At 36.9% G+C, this 21,891-nt stretch overlaps 1 protein-coding gene across 5 annotated transcripts in view; it reads left to right on the forward strand.

Annotated features, from left to right (window-relative positions):
- Nucleotides 1-21,891, forward strand: part of VPS13B (vacuolar protein sorting 13 homolog B) — a 436,854-nt gene that overhangs the window by 323,172 nt on the left and 91,791 nt on the right. For all 5 annotated transcript variants that reach the window (XM_039549957.1, XM_039549959.1, XM_039549955.1 and 2 more), the window contains exons 35-36: nt 5,872-6,009; nt 18,202-18,609. In XM_039549957.1, the coding sequence (XP_039405891.1) occupies nt 5,872-6,009; nt 18,202-18,609 (546 nt within the window). The remainder of the gene's footprint in view (nt 1-5,871; nt 6,010-18,201; nt 18,610-21,891) is intronic.

Consider the following 21,891-nt stretch of genomic DNA (forward strand, 5'->3'; position numbering starts at 1 on the left):
CCTCACCTCCCAATAGTGTACTTCTAAGAAATGTGTTGTTTAGCGGTAAGTCAATGAAGTTTGTCTAGACTTTAGAAGTGCTTCTAACAGGTAATTTGATGACAGTCTGTTTTATGAATCTTTTTATAAAACAGGGAAATTATCCTTTAAAACTGTACCAACATGATTTTTAAAGAGAATAATAGTCCTTGGCTGGTGACAGAATTAAGGGTTACTGCTTCATGATGGTTTACTGCTTTGAACATTGTGTAGAAATGAAGATTTTATACTGTTATGAAGCCATATGTATTTTATTTAGGACAAGGGTTTTGTTATTAGTTTTGAATAGAGCATAAAATTCACAATCTTGCACATTAAACTATCACTCCCTTTGTGACACAGAGCATTGTACAGTGGCCGATACAACAAATTTCATCCATAGAACTTGGCTCCTCTGTCACTAGTTGTAATTTATTTTTAGCTTAATTTCTGAAACACAAAAGAAATAAGAATATAAGAATTAGATAGGAGGAAATAGGCTATTTAAAAGTTAAGTATTCTTAGTTTATTAATTAGCAGTTAGTAGCAGCACATTTCCATCAAACCAGTGTCTGGATGTGGGAGCATTTGCCTGCTAGGGTGCTAAAGACCGAGTGGTTGTGCTTCCTCAGTCTTCTCTACAACCAAGTCCAGTGGCAAGTCAGTTTGTAGAAGCAGGAGACTTACTAGGTTGTTGAAGTGTTAGCTCAGTGTTATTATAGTTGTGCTAAACTGCTTCATTTGTGTTTTGTAATTGTGCAGCTTGATTGCAATTACGCTACTGCAAGGTACAGGAAATTGAAATCAAAGTAAATAAATTAATCGAATACATTTTAAATCCTTAGGAAGTGGCACTAGAAAGACTAGTTGCTCTTTGAGTTTACTTGTGAGATTCTGTAAAAATAGATTGAAAGATACTGTAAAATGGCCCTTTTTTTATTAAGTGCTCATCCTATATTTAACAAAAAGGCATCTGCTAGCTGTTAGTTTTTGCAAACAGAGTTTTGGCCATTTTTACTTAAATAAAAGTGGGTGCAATTGTTTTTAATGTAATCTCATAAGCTGCTTTTATAAATATTTTTTTTTAAATCTTTATTTGCTTTGTTTCAGGTAATGTAATCCAGATACAAAATTGCCTCATTTCCTGACCACTGTGCTCTGGGCATTCTTGAAAAATCTTTTTTCTATTTGTTTGTTTGTTTACTTTCAAAGAGGAGGTTGTGGTGCTTGGTTGTTTCAAGGGAGAGAAATTTCTCAGTAAATATCTGTTATGCATGGAATTTCTTCAACTTCCGCCAAGAACTCATTTGCAAAAAACAGTCACTGTGAGGCCATCCAGAATTACTTTTGATTTTTATTTTATTTTGTTTTATTTGACACCCACGCCTTTGATGGCAGGGGGTCCATGAAGAGCAGATGCAGTAGCTAAGACCACATGTAACCTCTGATCTAATGGAAAGCCTTTTCCAGGCTTTTGCATGAAGAGCAGCACTGGCTGGCTCTGGTGGGAAGTCTGATTCACTGCCTCTCTGTCAGCCTGTGCTTCCTACATGGCAGAGAGAGGATTTAAGGCTGTTTCCTAGTATAGCATTGAGGGAGTTCTGCTGGAGTGTCACCTGTTCGACTCTGAGTATATTTATTGTCCACTACATCTGCAGTCATGGATGGCGGGGGGAATGGTGCAGCCCCCACCCATAAAGCCAAATTGGCCTGGGAATGCGCATTCCTCAGGTTACTGTAAGTGCTCATTTTTGAACTTCCTGACACAGCACTTGTGAGTACGCTAGCAGAAATGTTTTTCCACTTGTGTTCTTTAAATTCCAGTGGAAACCGTTTTGAAAACAAGACCAAACGTTCCACTTCAGAGTTTCAAATGCAGACATGATTGCAGCATCATACTGGCTTTTCAAATTGACTGCAGACCAAAATATGATTCATCCATTGAAATAAAAGCACATTGCAGTGCTCGTTTGGGCTGGGTAGCGTTCCAGCAGAGCAGGCCAAGCTGCTGTCCCGCACACACACTTGGTTAGCCCTGTCCCCTACCTGGGGCTGACGGGGGGCTCTGGGTCCCTGTGCTCCCCCCCATCATTAAAGCCTCCCACTATGCCCTCTGAGCTGGCCTGGCTGTCAGCTACGAAGAGGAACAAAGACACGTTTTGGAGAATGAAAATCTTCAAGATGCAAAATTTCTCCTGCCTTCCTTGTTTCCTTTCCCCTTACTCCCTGTTTTCCTCAGAAGTGTGGGATTTGCTAACTTCTGTTAACAGAAGACCAAGGAGATAGCAGTGAAATCAAAAGCTTGCAAATTCAAATCGAGTTCAGGAAGATATCTCATAAACTGAGGTTTGGAGCTGAGGTCTGGATCTCAGCAAGGCTAAAAGTGGATTTGGATGTTTACGTGAATTCAAAAATAACCAGAGAATTTTTTTTTTTAGAGGAGAGGGAGGAAGGTAAATGTGGATCTGTTGAAGGCTTCAGCTTCTCAGTCTTACAGATTTTAAATTACAGTCATGTAATTTAAAGTCTTGTCAATCTGTGATAGTTGTCTCACCATTTTTCTTTTGCTGCCACAGACAAATTTTTCACATGGTGTAGAGGATAAAATTTCTGGCTTTCTTCACTGCTCCTCGCTTCTCAATCCTTTCTTTTCTCTCTCTTGGCTTGCTGTGGAGTAATTCTAGCCTCTCCTTTTACTTATATATGCATCCCCTGGGTTTTCTCCAGCATTTTCTTTATACAAATAACTGCAAATTTAAGTGTTGATTTTTGGGAGAATCATAGAAAATTGAAATGGAAATGACCTATTATAATACATTATTCAGACCAGTTCCCTGCTGATGCGTAATTGTTCCCAATTGTATATTTTATAGTGTTCTGTCAAGTGTATTTTTAAACATTCTGAATGCTTCCATCATTTCCTTGAGAGACAAGTCCTTTTTCTAGTAGCTCTCCTCATCATGAATTTCTCACTTTTCACTCTAAAATTCCTTTTTTTCATTCAATCGCTTCTCTGTTTCCTGTGCTTTTGGCATAGGGATTGATTGACTGATATTGGTTTATTCCTTTTCTGATTCTTGATCTTATGAAAATGAATGTGCTATTTTCTACCTTTGAAGATATTTTAATAGGGATACACATCTTTTGGTTGTTTGATCTTTGATGTATACATTTTATTTGGAACTCCCCTCAAGATTTTGATATACACAAGCATAGTCAATTTTGAAACCTCTGGATTTTAGCTTTCTTATCATTACATAAAAACTTAAAACTGGCATTTTTGGCTGGACAGCCAAGTCTGTTATGCAGGTTCCAGATTAACTCTATGCCATGGACTTGGAAGCACTCAAGCTGGCTCTTTGCATGGCCCTTTGATGCATTTACCTCTGATGCAAAACTGTCAATGCAATACCCCTGCTTCCAGAATTAGCTCAATCTCACTTGAACTTAAAAAATGCTTGAACTCAGTAAGATCGGTGCTGGGTTAAAAGTAATATATTTTGTTGGACTTGGGCTAATTTTGTGCATTGAGGTTTCTTTGTGTTGTGTTCCTAATACGTACATTTTGGAGTCCTTATCATTGTTCACATATCCCAGTCCTGCAGTGCCCCAGGTGATGAATAGATGACAATGCTGCGCTCCTTGGAGACATGACAGAGCAAAACAATCTCTTGAGAGTCGCATGGTTGCTTCATTTTTTTGGTTCTGTGTTTAAGTGCCGCAGTTCCCAGTGACCTGAGGGCAGTTTGTATAGTTAATGTAATATGTCATGCAGGGATTTTCTGCTATGTAAGTTCTTTTCATCAGAGATATTTTCAGCTTGAAAGAGCTACAACTTTGAAATAATTATTAGGTATTTTATAATGTAAACACATCTTAGGATAATAAGACTACCTGTAAGTATATTTTACAACAGAAATGTTCGACTAAATTTAGTGGATTTTCTGAAAAGCTGGTGGAAGATATAGGTTGCTATATACAGTATGTGATGATATATTCCATAGATGAGACAAAATAATGGCATATTGCAATGTTTTGTGCCATATTGGTACACCTAAATGTTTATATTGATACTTATAGAGGAACAGTAATTTAGAGATGAATTTAATCAATTCAGTGATGTTCATTGAGCAATATTCAGTCATTTTTACAATGCTTTACAGTATGTAGTCTAAAAAACATTAGAATGTTAGTTGTTTATGATGATCTACCAGCACAAAACAAGATGTTATTTTATAGATCCAGGACAGATATAACATCCTTGTTCAGAACAGCTATAAATCTGTGTTTTGGAAAAAATGTGTACCTTGGTGGTAAAGAGGATGATGATGATGATGAGCAACAGTAGTAGTAGTAGTAGTAGTAGTAGTAGTAGCAGTAGTAGTAGTAGTAGTAGTAGTATTTTCAGTATACTAACAAATGCCAGATGCAACAAGATATTCCCTAAAACAGTTACTATAGAAAACGGAGTGTGCCACATAACTCTGGCTATTGTAATTAAAAGAAAAAGAATCATAAAAATGTGGAAATTCTCATGGAAAATATACAAATCTGTTGTATGCAGTGACAGCTCTTAAATAACTGTTGAGAGCTGACTTTACAAATGTGTAGCAGGAACAGAGGAAAGAAAAGGCTGTAATGTATATGCCATACAGTACAAATACTGCTATAAAGTCATTGCCTGAAAATTGATCAAATAAAAACAAAAGAATGTGCTAACTTTTGATCTTTTCCATATAGATCTAAAGTCATGATCAATTGGTTTCAGTAGGTTCTTTGAAATCACATAAGGGTTCATATGTGCCAAGTTTTATATGAATCACATGATAAGGTCAAGAAACACAAATTCCAAAGCTGACTTTATATACCCAGTCCACATATGACTGTGATACCACAATACCATATGTTGACTATAACAGTGAGTATGTAAATCCTACTCCTGAAAGGAATTAATTCAGTAAAACTCAAAGCAATTATAGCAGTTTTGAATTGACTGAAAAGGAGAGAATAGCTTCAAGAAAATCTCCTTAAGTTGTTAAGGATGAGACAGACATTCAATAATTAACATAGCAGACTCGATAATAAACAATGATTGATTATTTATAATTTAAGACCGTAAGGCCAGAATTGAGAACGCTCATACTGAAGGCCATGAGTCCCTAAAGATTAAAAAGCCTTTTTACACTGCTGGTTTTGCTATGTGTGATACATGGAAAATGAAGACAAGAATAGCACTTGGATGGATTTAATTTTAATGTACTGTTGTAGTATTACAGAGGGATCAAAGGAACACAATTAAAGGTGGTACCCAAGAAGAGCTACTGATTAGCTACTGAGTGAAGGTCCAAAGGGAATGATACAACTGCACTGTTGTCATGCTCTGTTCCTGAGCTCTCACAGCATTCTGGTCTTTTTGCCTTTATAATTTACCTTTCCAGTATTATTTTCTCTACCGAGCAATGACAATACAATCTAGTAGCAGGTTTTGGGCCCAGATTCTCTTGTAAGGAGTCCTTAAGTATCATTACTTAATCATTAATTAAAGCTAAAACTGTGTGCTATTTATAGTCATTTTATTGATGTATTTTACTCGTATTTTACTTGGTATTTTTGCATGTTTTCTAAATTTTGTATAATTAGAGCTTTGCCCTCTTGCCCATGTGTGCATGCATTATTCTACACATGCATCTGTCTGTAGGCACAAATGCTATGTAAACCAGTCATATTAGGTATAATATTTACCATATTACATTTAAAACTTTTTAATTTTGTCTAATCAATTTTGTAGTAGCATTTTGTTATGTATCATATTGCTGGAATATAATTAATGACTATGATGATTATCATCTGCAGATCCTGGGAAGACTCTACCAGAAGCTCTGGATTATTGCAAGATTTGGTTGCAGACAGTAGCAGGAGAGGTAGATGCTAAAAGTGGTATTCCACCTCCTCTTATCACTGTGCAAATTAAAGACTTCCTTAATGGACCAGGTAGGCGCTGCACTTTAATCTTCCTTTTCTAATGTAATCTGTAGATATGCACACATAGACACAGGATGGGGCCTTGAGGAACCTAATCTAGTGGAAGATCTCCCTGCCCATGGCAGGGGAGGTTGAAGGAGATCAGCACTAAGGTCCCTTTCAACCCTGATTATTCTATGACTCAGTGATATTAGATAATCAGAAATGTCTTGTATTCCTAGCTCATGAATGTGAAATTTTCCTCCAGCAATTACCCTGAATGAAAGTGAAAAATGGGGAATGGGCAGTCCTGGACCAGTCATTGTTTTAAGGTCTAATTATTCATTTTCTTCCCACAGTAAATTTAGAAAGGCTGAATTTGTCAAGTTTCAGCAGAATGAAGCCTACCTGCCTCTAGTCCTAGAAAACTGAAATGTTATTGCAGTTGTGTTTAGAAAAGATTACTTTTATAATGGTTCTCAAGATTTTTCTAAGCCATCTTCTCTTGGGTTCTTTGAAATCTGGATACCTGGCATTGGAAATTCCAATCATCCAAAGTGTTGATACTGTAAAATTTAAAAATTAGTGATATTGTGTTTCTTTAGTTAATGTAAGTGGTGGGTTTTTAGCATTTACATAACATAATATGACTTGAAATTCTACTCCTAGAGCATCAGAAGCTCCTGAAAATTGCATTCTGTATTTTGTGAAGTATATATTTATAGCTACATTACAATGCAGAATAATTGAGGTTATAGTGAAAGTTAGAAAATACATCATAACTATTTTCTCATATGCATATTTGTTATAATTTGTTGAATTGTTTAACTTATTTTTTTATCCTGAATATCTTCACACAGCACGGAGTGAGCTGTTATCAGTCATTTAGTGAGCAGCTCTTCAGTGCTGGATTTTCCTGTTCATAGTTACCTATTCATGCAGTTTTACAGCACACTATCTAATCCTGGATCTACAGCAGAATTACCTTTGCATTCCTTACAGCTGTAGCATCTGAGCACTACAGAAATACTAATTTACCTGCACAACCCTCACATGGATAATGGAATACTAATGCCCTTGCCATTTCACAGAAGACAACTGAGACACAGAGATATTAAAGGTTTTCTCATTGTATTAAGGTTATCAATTTAAAATACACAATTTAGTTTTCCAAAATACTTAAAAATATAGCATTTGATGTTGGGAACACAGCTCATATTGTCTTTGGGTGAAGCAGTAATCACTTCTGAATATCAGAGCCTAAGACATCAATTGAGTAACCAGTGAATGAGACACACATATTTGGCCCCTGACTATAAGTACTGTGGTTAAGTAGCTTGAAAAAACATACTTTGCACACAGGCAAAAGTCTCAAGGAAACAATAAAGTATGTGAACAACCTCATCATTGCTCCTTTTTTTTGGTTTTCTATGCTATCTAAAGACATAATTTTAGGGAAGACTTTTAAAACCACTTGATAATGCAGAGCTTTTGTTATATTGATGTATATTTGGGTACATTATTAGGCCTTTGAATCTTCAGACCTACTGCATGTTCTGGTGCCATTTGAGAAAAAAAAAAAAAGATTAATTGATAGAAACTATGGCTTTTCATTTGAATCAGGAACAGCACAAGAGTGGTAAAGATACCTCCTATCAGGAACATTTTATCACTGCTGCCAGAATGGTTTTCTTTTATCCTTCTACCCCCAGTTACGTCCTCTGTCTCCACATTTGTCAGATTTCCATATTCCCAGACCCTTCATTTGTGCCCTCCACTTCTCTCAAGGTGTTCTCACTGTAGTTTCCTGGCACAGCCTTTATATTTAATTTATTACACACCTGAAGATGTTTCCCTGATGCTGTCCTGTCAGTGGGACAGATTCCTAACTAAACTAGCAAACATGGAAGTTGGTACCAGCTTGCAAAGTGTATATTCACAAATAGTGCAAGTGTCCACCCCAATTTCACCAGTTCAGTCATATCTTGCATTAGTGGTAAATCTCTCCCCTCCATAGTGTTTGGATGAATAAGGAACGGGAAAACCATAAATTAATGCATCATAATCTTCAATTTATTTATTCTTGCAAAGCATTTAAAACTTAAGAGATTTCTTCCAGGATCTATTCTTAGCCAAAAGGCATTTTTTCATTATCTTTTTGCTGCTAATTGGAACAATCATTACACATGACTCAACAGTAATTTCTCTGAATTTTAATGAAGTGTTTGCCAGTGTAGTATAACAAAACAGCTCCACCCTCCCTTGCAGATTTTCCTAACCTCAGCTGTTACCACTATGAGATCCTCTTCAAATAAACTAACCTTTACCAAGAAGCCTTCCTTGGGGGATGGAAGTTTCATTGGATGAGTAATGGAAGGCTCATTCTGCTTGTGATTGCATCAGAACAGCACATGCAAGGAGTTACAAGAGCTTGACAGCTCCTCAGCAGGCTACTGGAAAATTAGTTACTAATTCCCTGCGGGACAAGAAGTCCCCTAACCACAGCTTCTTCCAGGGTGAGGTAGCTTGGCCGTCAGCAGGCCTGGAGAAAGTGTTACACCACCAGATCCTAACTCAGCTGGCAATTGTTTTCTGAGGACAAGAACCTCAGCAAAAATCCCAAGAGCTCTTGCAAGGTCAACAAACAGTATGTGTGATGGGAGACAGCTTAGCTAATAAATTGAATAAATAAAGGCACCACTGGAGTAGAGTTATGTTGCAGGCCTTGAAGGCTACTCTTCTGGTGAATATCTGGCAAAGAATGCTGCTACTAAGTGACCTATTTTCTAATGACATAGTGTGTGTGTTTTCATACTCATTTATGTATATGTGGTTTATAACTGCACTAAGTAAATTGCTGAAATGCATTATATGTACTAGGAGGTGCTGCCTCTTGGTTACAGATGATCAACTGTTCTGAAAAGTCAGCACATTTTTGAAAGCTGTGCCTATGCAGACAAAAATCTGGTGTAGTAGTTGGGATAACTATACAGTTTTCTGTGTCGATTTTAAATGTTCAGAGTTCAGTGGATTAACTGTAATGCCATTTTTCTTTCAAAATACGTTGTTGGTGTGCTGAGGTTAAATTTCAAATATAAGAATCAAACATGCCTATATTTTATAATGGAAAATACTATCGAGCAGTTAACAGAAAAAAGTCTTCAAGTGGTTCCCAATGTTTGCTGTGTTAGACAAAACCAGTACTCCTTGCAAATAGTTTGTCAGCTGAAGTAGATAAGTAGATAGTGTTCCACAGAAAAATCGTATGGTTTCACCACACAGGAAACCAGGTTGTCAGTCTGTATTAGCTCGGAGATCAAAAAACTACAGCAAGTAGCTAAACTTGGAAACCACTAATTAAATGAGAATAACAGGATACATTAATGCACTTCTTGCCACATGAGTTGATTATTTTGTACATTTTTGGCAACTAAAGAAAAACTATATTTCTTCCAGATTTAAGGTAATAGGATCCTAGGAGAAATAAGCATTCATCATCAGGCCTGTGGGAACAGACCTCAACTTTAACCCCACAACATATTAAAGGACTATTCCTTCTCTTTCTATAAAAACTAATTATTTAAAACTTTTAAAATTCCATTTACATCACTTTACATGACCCTCTATCTTTTATATTCAGTCTGTTACTGGACTGTACATCTAATTCTTGTCTAATACATAGAAGTGAACTATTTATTGCTTCAGCATTAGATATAGATCATTAGGTGAGGAACAAATATGACCATCTTGTTTTAATAGCTTTTGAATAATTACTGCCTTTACCTTCTAGTCCTCCTTCTGGATTTTTTTAAAATCACCTTTCTTAGCTATAAAAGCTGTCTTTTTGATGCAGTCTTTCTGGATGCAAATGATACAAAACATGTTTATGTAGTACAGCTTCATACAAATTGCCTTAAAATACTTACACACCAATTATAGGTGCTTTATACTGAAGTCCTCTTTCCCAAGTAGTTTCTTGGGAAGGCATTGGGTTAGATGTGAATTAATGGAGGTCCTTCATTATTCATCTCTATAAATAATTTCTGCAGAAGACAATATCCAAATAAACTAAGCAATGTGTCCGTCCCACTGAAAAATAAAGTGAGAACTGGTGGGTTTCTCTTTCATGCCAGTCCCTCCACACATGATTTGGGCTCCACGAGGGACACAGCAGGGGATCTAGGCTTAGGCATAAAAAACAATAATCAGAACTGCACCATGGCACTCTCTCCAGCCTTTTTTCCCCACTGTTTGCAGAGGCAACAATTGTATCCATTACCAAGGTCAGTGGTTTGGAGAAACCTGGAAAATAGCAGCTACTAGAAACCCACTAGAATAATATCTCCAGCAGGTGATAGATTAGTTGGAACAAATTGGAACCATTGCACTTCAGCAATCCTGGTTTCTTTCAAGCTGTTTTAAAAATGTCGTCATTTTAATACACAATATCAGCCCTGAGGAACAGTCCACAGCAGGTTAATTTGAATCATATGATGTATCACTGCCCTCAGCTGACATGAGCTCCGTTCCATGTGTGAAGCCATAATAAATCCATTCCCAACCGAGGCAAATTCCCTGTGAGAAGGTGAACTAATCCAGGCCTCACACTGGCATGTTAGCCCTCCATAATTGAAAGCAGGGCCACCTGTTCCCAGCACAGTTAGCCTATAGAGAGAAAATTAGCATTAGATCAGATACTTAATATATTGAAAAATCATTCATACTACTTGCAAGTTCAGCTGTGTGCTGCTTAGCATGACATCATATATAAACCTAGGAATGTGCCCACTTGATCCCAGTTTAACAGTTTTGTTAACCATGGTGTTTGTTAACTTTGAAAGGAGAATTTTTTGATTTAATGAGAGCTGACACGTGAGAAGGGGAACTAGCCAGGGTGCAGACTTTTCTAATTAACTCTGGGTCATTTGCAAAACTTTTGAGCTTTCTAGTAGGTTTTTTTTTCCCTTTGCTCTTTTACAAACAAGTTTTTAAAGCACTGACACTGTAGCCATGAAATTATATTTATTTGATTAAGAGGGCAAAGAGAAATATTCCAAACAGGTGTACCAGCCTGTAGGTAATGCTTTGGATTTGACACATCTATTGTCTGTAATATCAGTGTAATAATGAGTAAAATTATCAAAGTACCTTTCTAAAAGCAGTGTCTACAACACTTACTTTAAATTTAGTTTCTTATATGTCTTAGTACTGAAAATGAAAACTGCACAGTGAAGCCACATGGATAAGTTGGTAAATACTTTCTTTTAATTCTTTTAACACTTATGTCAAACATTTGCTCCATTTTCTGAAACCTTCTTTTCTTCTTTTTTTTCCATGTGTGTCTTAATATAGATGTATTATTCAGCAGCTAAGCAGAAAACAGAGAGTTAGTATTTATGGATTCTTTTCTTTTTCACAATTGTGCTCCATGACCTGGAACAATTTATTTCATCTCACTGTATTGTGCTTCATCTTTCCTGACTCTCTGTTGAGAGAGTTAATGTTTCCCTTAGCCAGGCTTTTGCTTTCATGATAGTGCCTCCCGATGCCCCCATTATAGTTTTTGGCCTCACCACCCAGCCCTTGACACACTTCTGAGCTGTATTTGGTAGCTGCACAGTTGCTTAATTTCAGTCAGCATCTACTGACTAGCAGTAACCCTCCATTGTTTATTAATGGTATCTTTGGTCTTCTTGACCTACAAGAATTTATCCTGGTTTACTTGGACAGTTTTAAAAAATGAATAGAGTTGCATCACTCTGAGCCTTGCATGAGATCTCAAAGCTGGGCACTGGCTAGCTGGAGCTGTTAATGTCTAAGTGTCACCTTCATGTAATGTCAATGACATACTATGTCATGGAAGTAGGTGTTGTTCCCCCTGGGGAGCACCCGGCATGGCTCAGGGTGATTAAGCTCCCTGAAGGCTGTAGTTTGCCATATTGGCCTTGGAGAGCTCTTTCTGTGGGGCTGCAGCACACAGACACCAGTAGGGAGAAATACTGAGCAGTGACTACCAGTCTCTTCTAGACTAACTGGCATCTGTCCCACAGAAGCAGAATGCAAGATGGACTGCAGATGGCCTCTGAAGCCTTGTCTCAAGTTTCTTCCTCATTTTCCCTTGATCCAAATTGGGAATGATGAATTAGAGGATAAAAACAATTCGTTTGGATTCTTCTTGCTTTTCAATTTCTCTTAATTTGTGTCTCTTTTGATGCCTGACCAGAGACAATTGAGAACAGTACAACTAGTCTTCTCTTTACATGTCTCTTTCCTATTTTTATAAATTTAATTTTTGCAATTCAGCCATTACCCTGTTGCTGAAATGCCACCCTGACTCCAAATCAGGATCAGAGCTCAAGATTACCTTTACCTTCCTCAGATTTCCTCTGTTTAAAGTCCCTACATCAGGATGGGTGGCTGAGGAAGAAAGAATATCAGTGCTGGTAAAATGTTTTATACCATCATCTGCTCCTCTCCTGTTGAGGACTAGGAAATTAAATAATCTTAAGAGTTTAGGATAAATAGTAGTTTCTTCTATAGAAGTACTCTGTATTAAGAAGTTTAATATTTTACAGCCTTCTTTTTTACAGCCGCCTTGGAGTTGGGGAGAGATCGATCCATGTCCAGCCTCAAGGAGAAAGACCTGGTTTTTTCTGTATTAGCTGTAAGAAGTAAAAGATCCACTGCTGAATGAGAGTTACGGAAAATGAACAAATTCTTAGAAAATGGCATCTTTTTCTCTCTCACACTTTAACATTCCTCAGTCTTCGAAAAGATCCCAGTATTATAAATGATGGAGTCATTAAGGTTGGCAAAGACCTCCAAGATCATTAAGTCCAACCTTTGACCTAGCACCACCATGTCAACTAAACCATAGCACTAAGTGCCACATCCGGTAATTTCTTGAACACGTCAAGGAATGGTGCCTCCAGCACCTCTCTGGGAAGCCCATTCCAATGCCAAACCACCCTTTCAGTGAAAAAATTCTTCCTGATGTCCAACCTGCACTTCCCCGGTCACAGTTTGAGGCCATTTCCTCTTGTCCTGTCATTGGTTGCCTGGTAGAAGAGGCCACTCCCCACCTGGCTCCAATCTCCATTCAGGATGTTGTAGAGAGTGTTGAGGTCCCCCCTGAGCCTCTTTTGCTCCAGGCTAAACACCCTCAGCTTCCATTCATAAGATTTACTCTCCAGACCCTTCACCAGCTCTGTTGCCCTTCTCTGGACATGCTCCAGCACCTCAATGTCCTTTTTCTAGTGAGGGGCCAGAATTTGACACAGCTCTCGAGGTGCAGCCTCACCAGTGCCCAGCACAGGGGACAGTTGCTGCCCTGGTCCTGCTGACCACACTATTGCTGATACAGGCCAGGATACCACTGGCCTTCTTGGCCACCTGGGCACACACTGGCTCATCCTCCGCTCCTGTCAACCAGCACCCCCAGGTCCTTCTCCAAGACGCGGCTTTCCAGACATCCTTCCCCCAGCCTGTAGCGCTGTATGGGATTGTTGTGACACAAGTGTAGGACTCACATTTTGCCTTATTAAACTTCATAGACTTGGCCCATTGATCCAGCCTGTCCATATTCAGCTTATGACTAATTTTCATGGCATTTACTTTCTGGTATTTAAGATTAAGAAAATACTATGATAGTTTATTAGTCATAGAAGTAGTAACATTGTCTACATTAACTTATGTCATATATATTAGAATAAACCCACTGACTTCAGTAAGAGCTGGAATTTATCTGGAGCAACATGCTAGGAGCTTTTGTTATTTTTGTGTTGCTTATTCATCCTTAACACTCTGAATAAAAAGTCCTTTTGAGTAATATCATTATCCCAAGTTCACAGATGAAAATTATATCTTCCCAGTACAAATTTGAATGTTATGGAGAACAAGGGTAAAATACTCATAACCCTGAATTTTTTTTCTGAAGCTCTAAGTAATAAAATGTCAAAGAAAGAAATTGTTTCAGACAGAAATTTCAGAATGCTGCTCATAGGTTTTCTTTTATAGTTGTTATGATTTAGTTCAAACAGGCCATATTGAATCCATTGGGTTTTTTGTAATAGATTTCAAAATACATAATAAATGTAAGTAATATGATGACTAATGGGTCAAGTGAAGTTGGAACTTTTAAAATGAGAAAATAGCTGGAAACGGTTTTCAGGAAACTATTCCAGTTGATTTTTGGTCCCCCACAAGGTGTACATTAACATAAAACTCCGTAGAATCACCTCTGGGACCTGAATTCCCTCTCTGATTTCATTATTCCAAAGTGTTTCTTTTTGTTCACTGTTAAGTCATCTCCTGGTGTGGTGGGAGCATATAATAAGTGTAATTTATTTATATTTATCTAATCTCCTTTTAACTCACTAGTTGTTTCATCATTCTGTTTCCTAGTAGCTGTTCAGAAAGTTGTAAAGTCTAATTAGAAACTAATAATTGAAATACATGGATTTACTGGGTAGTCTAAAGAGAAGTAGTGAAGAAATTGAGGAAGAGAAAGAACAATTCAAAGTCTACACTCAAATGCTATACTGTAATAAAAAAAAATTGCTTTGATACCATCTAGTTCAGTTTGATTTAAACATAACAGAAATAACTCTCTTGGTGCAATCTATTTGCAAGCACAGTAATTTTTTCACTTTTTTTTTTCTGGAAATAGATAACAGCTGGCAAAATAAGTTATTGCTAATATGTCTTAAATCTAAAGAATGCTTTGGGTTATAATTTTGGTAGCTAGTCACTGGTAGGCAAAGGAGAAGCTCATGTAATTGAGGAGTTAAAGGCAGTTTTGAGCTACCTTTTGCACTGTCTTGATTCTGATGTAATTTTGGACGATTCAAAGAGTTAGTTGAGTTACAGGAAGACGGTGTTTTCCTACAGGTACAGAATTTGCACAGTGTTATGCGCTGTTCTTCCCTAGGTGTTTAAAATAATCTAAAAAAAAGTTACACTTGGATTTTGCACCCCAAGTATTTTATTCCAGTTGAATCTGGGTGACTCTTAAGTTTTAAATCGCTTTTTAGCCTATTTTGACTGTCTCGTGAAGCTGCTGAACATCTATCTTAATCAACTCCTATAAATAGCTCTGCATATTTCATCAGTTTGCATTGTTCTGTCCATCACTTAAATATATTTTCCTTAGTAGGAATGTTAAAGTTTCTTTTATATTACTAAGGATAAAGTGTAAAAGAGGTCAAAGACTAAAGATTGCTCAGTTGTGGGTTGTTTTTTTTTTTCTTTTTGAATGTTTTACTTAAAATGCCTAAGAATCTCTTTACATAATCTTTAACCAGTTGTAAAAATAACCTATATCATTATGAGATAGTTAAAATATTTGCAGTGAAGGTTCCAAAGTTGCATTTTCTGCAATTATGCTTCTGGCTGCCACCACATTCTGTCAGAGCTGATTTAGTGGATTATAATAACTTCATACAAAACTTTGTCAAGTTATCAGTCATGACAAGATTTTTCTGTGTGACGTGCACAGTTTCCAAACAGAAAAGAGGGAAGTCATTTGCATTTCTCTGGTGTCCTGGTGGTCCTTTTTTTATTGCCTTCTTGGATGAGTGGCCAAGAGCAGTGATAAATCACAGACCCAGGTGCCAAGTATGTTCCAGCACTGAGCTGCACCAGCACCCTATGTCTTCTCTGCCCTGGCCCAAGAAAGCCCCAAAAAGAGCTTCTGCCTTTGTGTTTATCTCCTTTTCAATCTTTCACACTCAGTTTGCTTTTTGGATTAAGCCCTTGACACCTCTTGTGTCAACTTATGTCTAAGAAGATTTGGGGTGTCAGGGAGCTTTGTTGTTTTTTTCCCTCTTCTGGGCTCTATTACCATAGAAAAGTGTTGGCCATTGTATGTGCATTAGATAAAGCAGTTAGATGTGAAAGTTGCCATACCAAGGAGTAAGGGTCCTCCTTTACTAACTTAGAAACTTAATTATTTAGCAAAAACAATAAATAACATCTATTCTATTTTACTCCTTTTTTGCTACATTACTAAAGGAGAAATTTAAGTTGATAAGGCAGTTTGGTTGGTTTTTTTAACATTTCATTTTAAAAACAGTCCTTTTCATTTGAGTATTGCAGATAAATTAATGTCATAGTGTCACATGGGTCTCTACTTTCTTCCTAACTCCTTTCTCTCTCCAAAGGAAGGAGAGACCCAATCATGTCTGCTTAGAAAGCAGGCAAATCTTGGGATATTCCAAGTGCCAGGAAGGGTGGGGAGTTTTTCCGAAGTGTTACGACATTTTTCTTCCCATGGTTTTAATTAAAAATGTCAGTATATAAGGATTTTGAAAAAACTTCCAAGTTGATCTTGTGTGGTTTTGGATGCCTGAAAATCTTCACAGAATCACTGAGGCTGGAAAAGACATCTGAGATCATCAAGTCCAACCTTTGACTGATCAGCACCGTGTCAGCTAGACCCTGACACTAAGTGCCACGTCCAGTTGCTTCTTGAACACCTCCAGGGATGGTGACTCCACCACCTTCCTGGGCAGTCCATTCCAGTGTTTAACACCCCTTTCCAATCCTGCTTTCTTCTAATGCCCAGTTTCCTAGCTTTGGTACTTGCCTTTCTACTAGACTCAGATATTAGCTAGTGTTTTGCCAGTTCCTAGTTCAGTGTGGAAGGCTTTCAGTGCAAGAGAAAGCATTTTCAGAAAACCATTAATTAAAATTAAAAGTTACTGTTAAGATAGTGTTTCAGTCTTTAATTTCAGTTAGCTGTAGCTTGTGGAGTATTGCAAACATTTTTCTAACATTGTTTTGGATTTTTTAATTCAGCTATGACAGACCTTACACAGCCATTAATAAATTTCTCTTATCTTTGTAGAAAATGTGCCAGATATTTTTGGGGGGAGGGGATCAGAAAAGTACTTTGTCATGTGCCTGTGAGTCTCTGAAGTCATTATAAACCTGTGCTTAAAAGCAGCTCTGAAACTCTGCCCCGGCAGCCCTTTACCGTTGGTCTAAAAATTACCTAAAGAATGGGAGAATCAAACTCATTAGTTTGCATCAATGTTAAGGGTAAGATGTGATCCTGGACAACTTGAAACTTCGATGAAATATTCATTAATCTGTGTAAAACCTTCAACAGACAGTGTTTCCTGTATATATTTATAGTGAAATTCAAAACTAAGTAGTGCTGTTTGAACATTTAATCTAGTTTAGATATATGCACAGAATTTTAATTACTTTTGGTTCATGGGATTGGAGCAGTGGCAATCAAAGGGAAAAGCACTTTTCCCCCTAACCAGAATAGCTGTCTCATTACTGGTTAAAAACTGAATTTGAAATGAAAAATCCTAAAAACTCAGTTAAAAGCTGGATTTCTGTAAGGAATTATGTACTGATACTGCAGCACAGAAATAAGTTTCGGCCTTCATGAAGTCCTGCTTCCTACCTGTGAAATAATTTTTGGTAATTCCTACATTTCAGCTACTAAGATATTACTATTAACAATGTTGTTCATATTAATTGTGATTCCTAAAAATTCTGTGAGTATTTTAGTAGTCTGAGAAATACCAAAATCCTTTTTGGTAAGGAGATGAAAAACATTTTTAAAGTAATAATGATTTTTTTAAAAATTTAAAACCAATAAATTATTCCAATCTCTCTGGAAAATGAAGAAAACTAGACATACCTCAGTTTTTGTATTTGCTTTTTATTTCACATTTCATCTTGAAAATGCATTGAAGACTGCTGCATATGAGCTGTGTAGGGAACAACAGAATACACATGTTATTCACTCATTTAAATGTGTTGAAAATGTTCACTGTTGGCTTTGGAGTTTAGTCAAGTAGTTCTTCTGGGTATAAAACTCAAGAGAATGTGAAGTATATTTTTATTCTGACACAAAAGAACTAATGTACGTACCCTCCTACACACTCCAATAAAGTGTGTGTCTTTCGGATAGCTGTGGTGATCCCTGGGAAGAAACAAGGAGATTAAGATCCACATTGTGCCACGTTTTTTCCTTTAAAACTGTATATAGTGAAAGTTGCTTACAGTATTTTTCATTATATTTTAATTCAGATTTATTGCTAAAAATATTGTTTTGTTATGTTTTAACATTGATTTGGTCCTTTTAATGAAACATGGTGGAAATATTATGGAAAAGTTATTTCCACTCAATGCCTAATATTTGCACACAGCTTGAATAATTGCACTACAGCTTATCATATTTCTTTCTCCAATTCTCCCCTACAGCTGACATAAATGTGGACATATCAAAACCATTGAAAGCAAATCTCAGTTTTGCCAGACTTGACCAATTAAACCAGTTCTTGAAGAAAATCATAACCGCAAATGACGATGTGCCCAGGAAGGAGGCTGCTCCATCAGCCGGCATTATTCCAGATGAGGATGTCACTTTTATATCCAGACACCCCAGTACAAAGGACTTGCTACCTGCTGTGCACACCAACGCTGTGCAAAAGGCTTCAGTGCAAGAAAACTTGTGGCAAGCCCTTTCCTGCTTCCAGAAAATTTCCATTCACACCGTTCAAATGGTTGTTTTGATGGAAACCATCCCACATCCCAGCAAACCTTGTTTGTTAGTCTCTTTCTCAAACCTCAGTGGAAGCCTGAATATTAAAAGTGGACATAAAACTGCAGGTAAGAGGCTTCTTTTAAAGTTGGAAGTGCTACTGGTTTGTCTAAGTGGTGGTCTAATGACCATTTCAAAGTGTGGGGCATTGCAGGGAACTGCTCTAGCCAACATCATAAATCCACGATAGAAAATAGCAAATCCCTGATAGACTCTATTACCTGAGTTTTCCTTTCAGTGAGGCAGCACCCAAGAATGATTAATTTTGTCATTAATATCCCCCAGCTTGTAATTACTAATTTATTGATGGAATTCTGGCTGAAATAGTGGTTATGAGAACCTCTCCTCTGGTATTCCAATAATTTAGCACATAATTCAAAGGGCAAAATTTTGACAGTTTTCACTCTATAACTAGATTTTCTTGTTAGGACCTTTGTTTCTGTCTTTAAAAAATGTGAAAATAATTGTTCAGAGCTCTGACAGGTGCTACTATGTAAATATTGGGTCATACTGTTATTCTCCTCCAGATTTACGAAGTTTTCAATTTTTACATGTTTCCTCTGCACACCTGAGAGTCACACAGGGAAAACAGGCACTCTGGCCTTGTTAATGAAGCACTGCAAGGAAACGTTACACCTCGGGTACAATTAACCAGATACCAGAGACTCATTTAAAATGAAGATATTTTGAGTGTCATTGTAAATTGTTTTATTAGTATTTCAATAAAATTAATAAGATGGCATATTTCCACAGTGTGGAGAAGAGCCAGATGTAGGTAGTTGGCAGAGTAGCTTGTGAGGTAAAATGGTCTGTAGCTGAGAGGAACAAGTTGTTGGCCAAGCGAGGTGGTGATTTATTTCTTTTTCATTAGAAATATTTTTTCCTCAGGCCAGCAAGTTTCAGTTCTTCTTTATTGTTTTAAAAGTTAAAAATGAAAAATTTAAGGTTCATAGGACGTGAAAACCCGTGAAGGTGCCGGGGCCTGAAACTTTTGATTTATCCATTAATAAACAGCAGTGCAGGCAGGAACAGTGCCTGTGTTCCCACGCTTTTCCAGTCGGATCAAAATTCTAGCATAGAAGGCACTGCAACTGAGTAAAAGCCTTTATAATGTGCTTTAAGTAGTTTTAGTTTTGTTTCTGTGTAATAATCCTCTTCCCTTCCATTGTTTCGCCTGTATCGTTTATGCGTTATCTGTCCCATGGTACATTATGGTGTCCACATCATGCTTCGGTATGTCAAAGCCGGGCCACTCCGTCACTGTTCTATAAAGCAATTTGGCAAACTCACACTGTATTTCACTTACCCTGGAGTTTTCATCCTCCCAGAAGGAGGACGTACCTCGCCTTGCATGTTATGCCTCAGAAACATTTTCAGCTACAAGTTCTGTTTCTTAATTCTTCTGTCAGTCTGAGGAAATCAATCTTTATTTTACGTGCTGTAAGCCATACATGAATCTTCAGTATGGTCATAGTCTGGCAGGCATTGTGAAGTAAAGCAACACTGATGTCAAATCTAATGAAAACGGACATTAGTTATTCTATATAAAGAACTTTCATAACCAGACAACTAATAGACATCAACAGACAATTTTCACATTTTTTCCAGTTAAAAATGCTTTATCTATACTTTATAAAAAGAAAAATACATCTGCATGAGGTTTTGCATACTGTTGTGATGGTGCAATAAATTAAGTTTTAATAAGAGCAAAAGACACACTTCCATGAAACTGATTGAAATGGTCAAAAAAAATTTAAGTAATTGCTTGGATTTTTTTTTACAATTTTTAATCTGAATTTAAGGTGCTGATAGAAACCAAAGTGGAAATTAGAACTTCAGGAGAGAAGATAAAATACTTAGTGTGGGGGAAATGGTATCTTGTGTTAAAATCCTTTAGAAGAATACCACAGTTGCTAACTAGAGTTGTTTTATTATTACAACATAATTATGCAAGCTAACTCAATTTGTAAAAGTTTGTAGCTGTGTCTTGAGAGGAAGGAGCATTTAAATATCTCAGTTCTTCACTACTGTTCTTTTTATAAAAGGTTTTATAGATACACCTTTTGAGCTGAACAGGGTTAATGTCAGAGTTTTTTTAATAGAATGAAGCTAATATGTGAATACTTCACTGTGTCTTTGATTTTACAGTCAAATAACTATTGTGACCATCTGCAGCAGCTGCATTTTACGAATTATTTGCTGAACCAAGCTAAGCGCAATGACAAAAGTAGTCATCTCAGATGTACTGTTAAAACGGAGGAAGAAAAAGGAGCACTGCTTGCCTTTTGTACAGTATGGCCATCTGCTGTACAGATGTTATTATATAGAATGACTTCAGATACAATAATTGTAGAAAATTTTCATTAAAACCTCAACAATTTGCACTTGTTTACTTGAATCTGCATAACTCCCCAGTGAGACAACACAATACGCTTGGGGTTTCTTTGGTTCTCACTAGCTTGCTCTTTGATCCTTTTTGATGTGCTGACTTTAATAAACATAGTTAAAAACACTGTTCAAAAACATCATGGAAAAAACTACAAAGGAACAATTATAGCAGTAGAAACTACTCTAATCCCTTACTTACGCAAGCTATTTTTAGTGAAATATGGTTTTTTACACGTTTTATGTGGCAGTGTTTTATAAACAGTGTAAACGGCCCCTTTTCCAGATGAGTTTTAATGCAGGAGATGAAGTTGTTTTGTAAGGAACCCTATTTGCTAGGAATTATTGAACAAAAAAAACCTTGCAAGAATATATATTGTCGACATTTTTCCTCCCTTATAGGGGGAAAATAAAAGTGCATGACCTTGTGTATTGCTTTCATTTCTTTTCAACTGAAATTAAGAAAAGAGCTTGCTATCCAACTTTTTTTTTTAATTATCAGTTTTCCCTCTAGACTTTACTGGTTTAATCATGGAAACTACAGGCATTCTGGTTTCTTTTTTCTTCTTAATTTCTTACAAAACTAAAAAGTTTTAGCTTCTGAAAAGCAGAGGGGCTAATTAGTTGAATGATTTCACTTTCAAAAAAATAAATTGTAAGTGTTGAACACTCACATTGCAGTTGGATCAAACTAAAACAACTCTATCTCTATATATCTGCTGCGCTGTTGTTCAACCCCAAACCTTTAGTGTGTCAAGGGACTTCATTTTTTGGACATTTTTCAGGTTTGAGTACAACAGTTACTTGTAATAACATGGTTACTATTTCTGTTAGAATACTTATGTTCCTCTCTGTACTCATGGTTAAATACTGAGTATTTTGGTTTTAGTAAGGTAACACTGTTGTAGACTGTGTTGCTGTGTACTGGCACAAAATGAAAAATAATAAAACAAAAACCCTCTTTA

The sequence above is a fragment of the Corvus cornix genome, chromosome 2 (assembly GCF_000738735.6).
Source record: "Corvus cornix cornix isolate S_Up_H32 chromosome 2, ASM73873v5, whole genome shotgun sequence".
Classification (NCBI taxonomy): domain Eukaryota; kingdom Metazoa; phylum Chordata; class Aves; order Passeriformes; family Corvidae; genus Corvus; species Corvus cornix.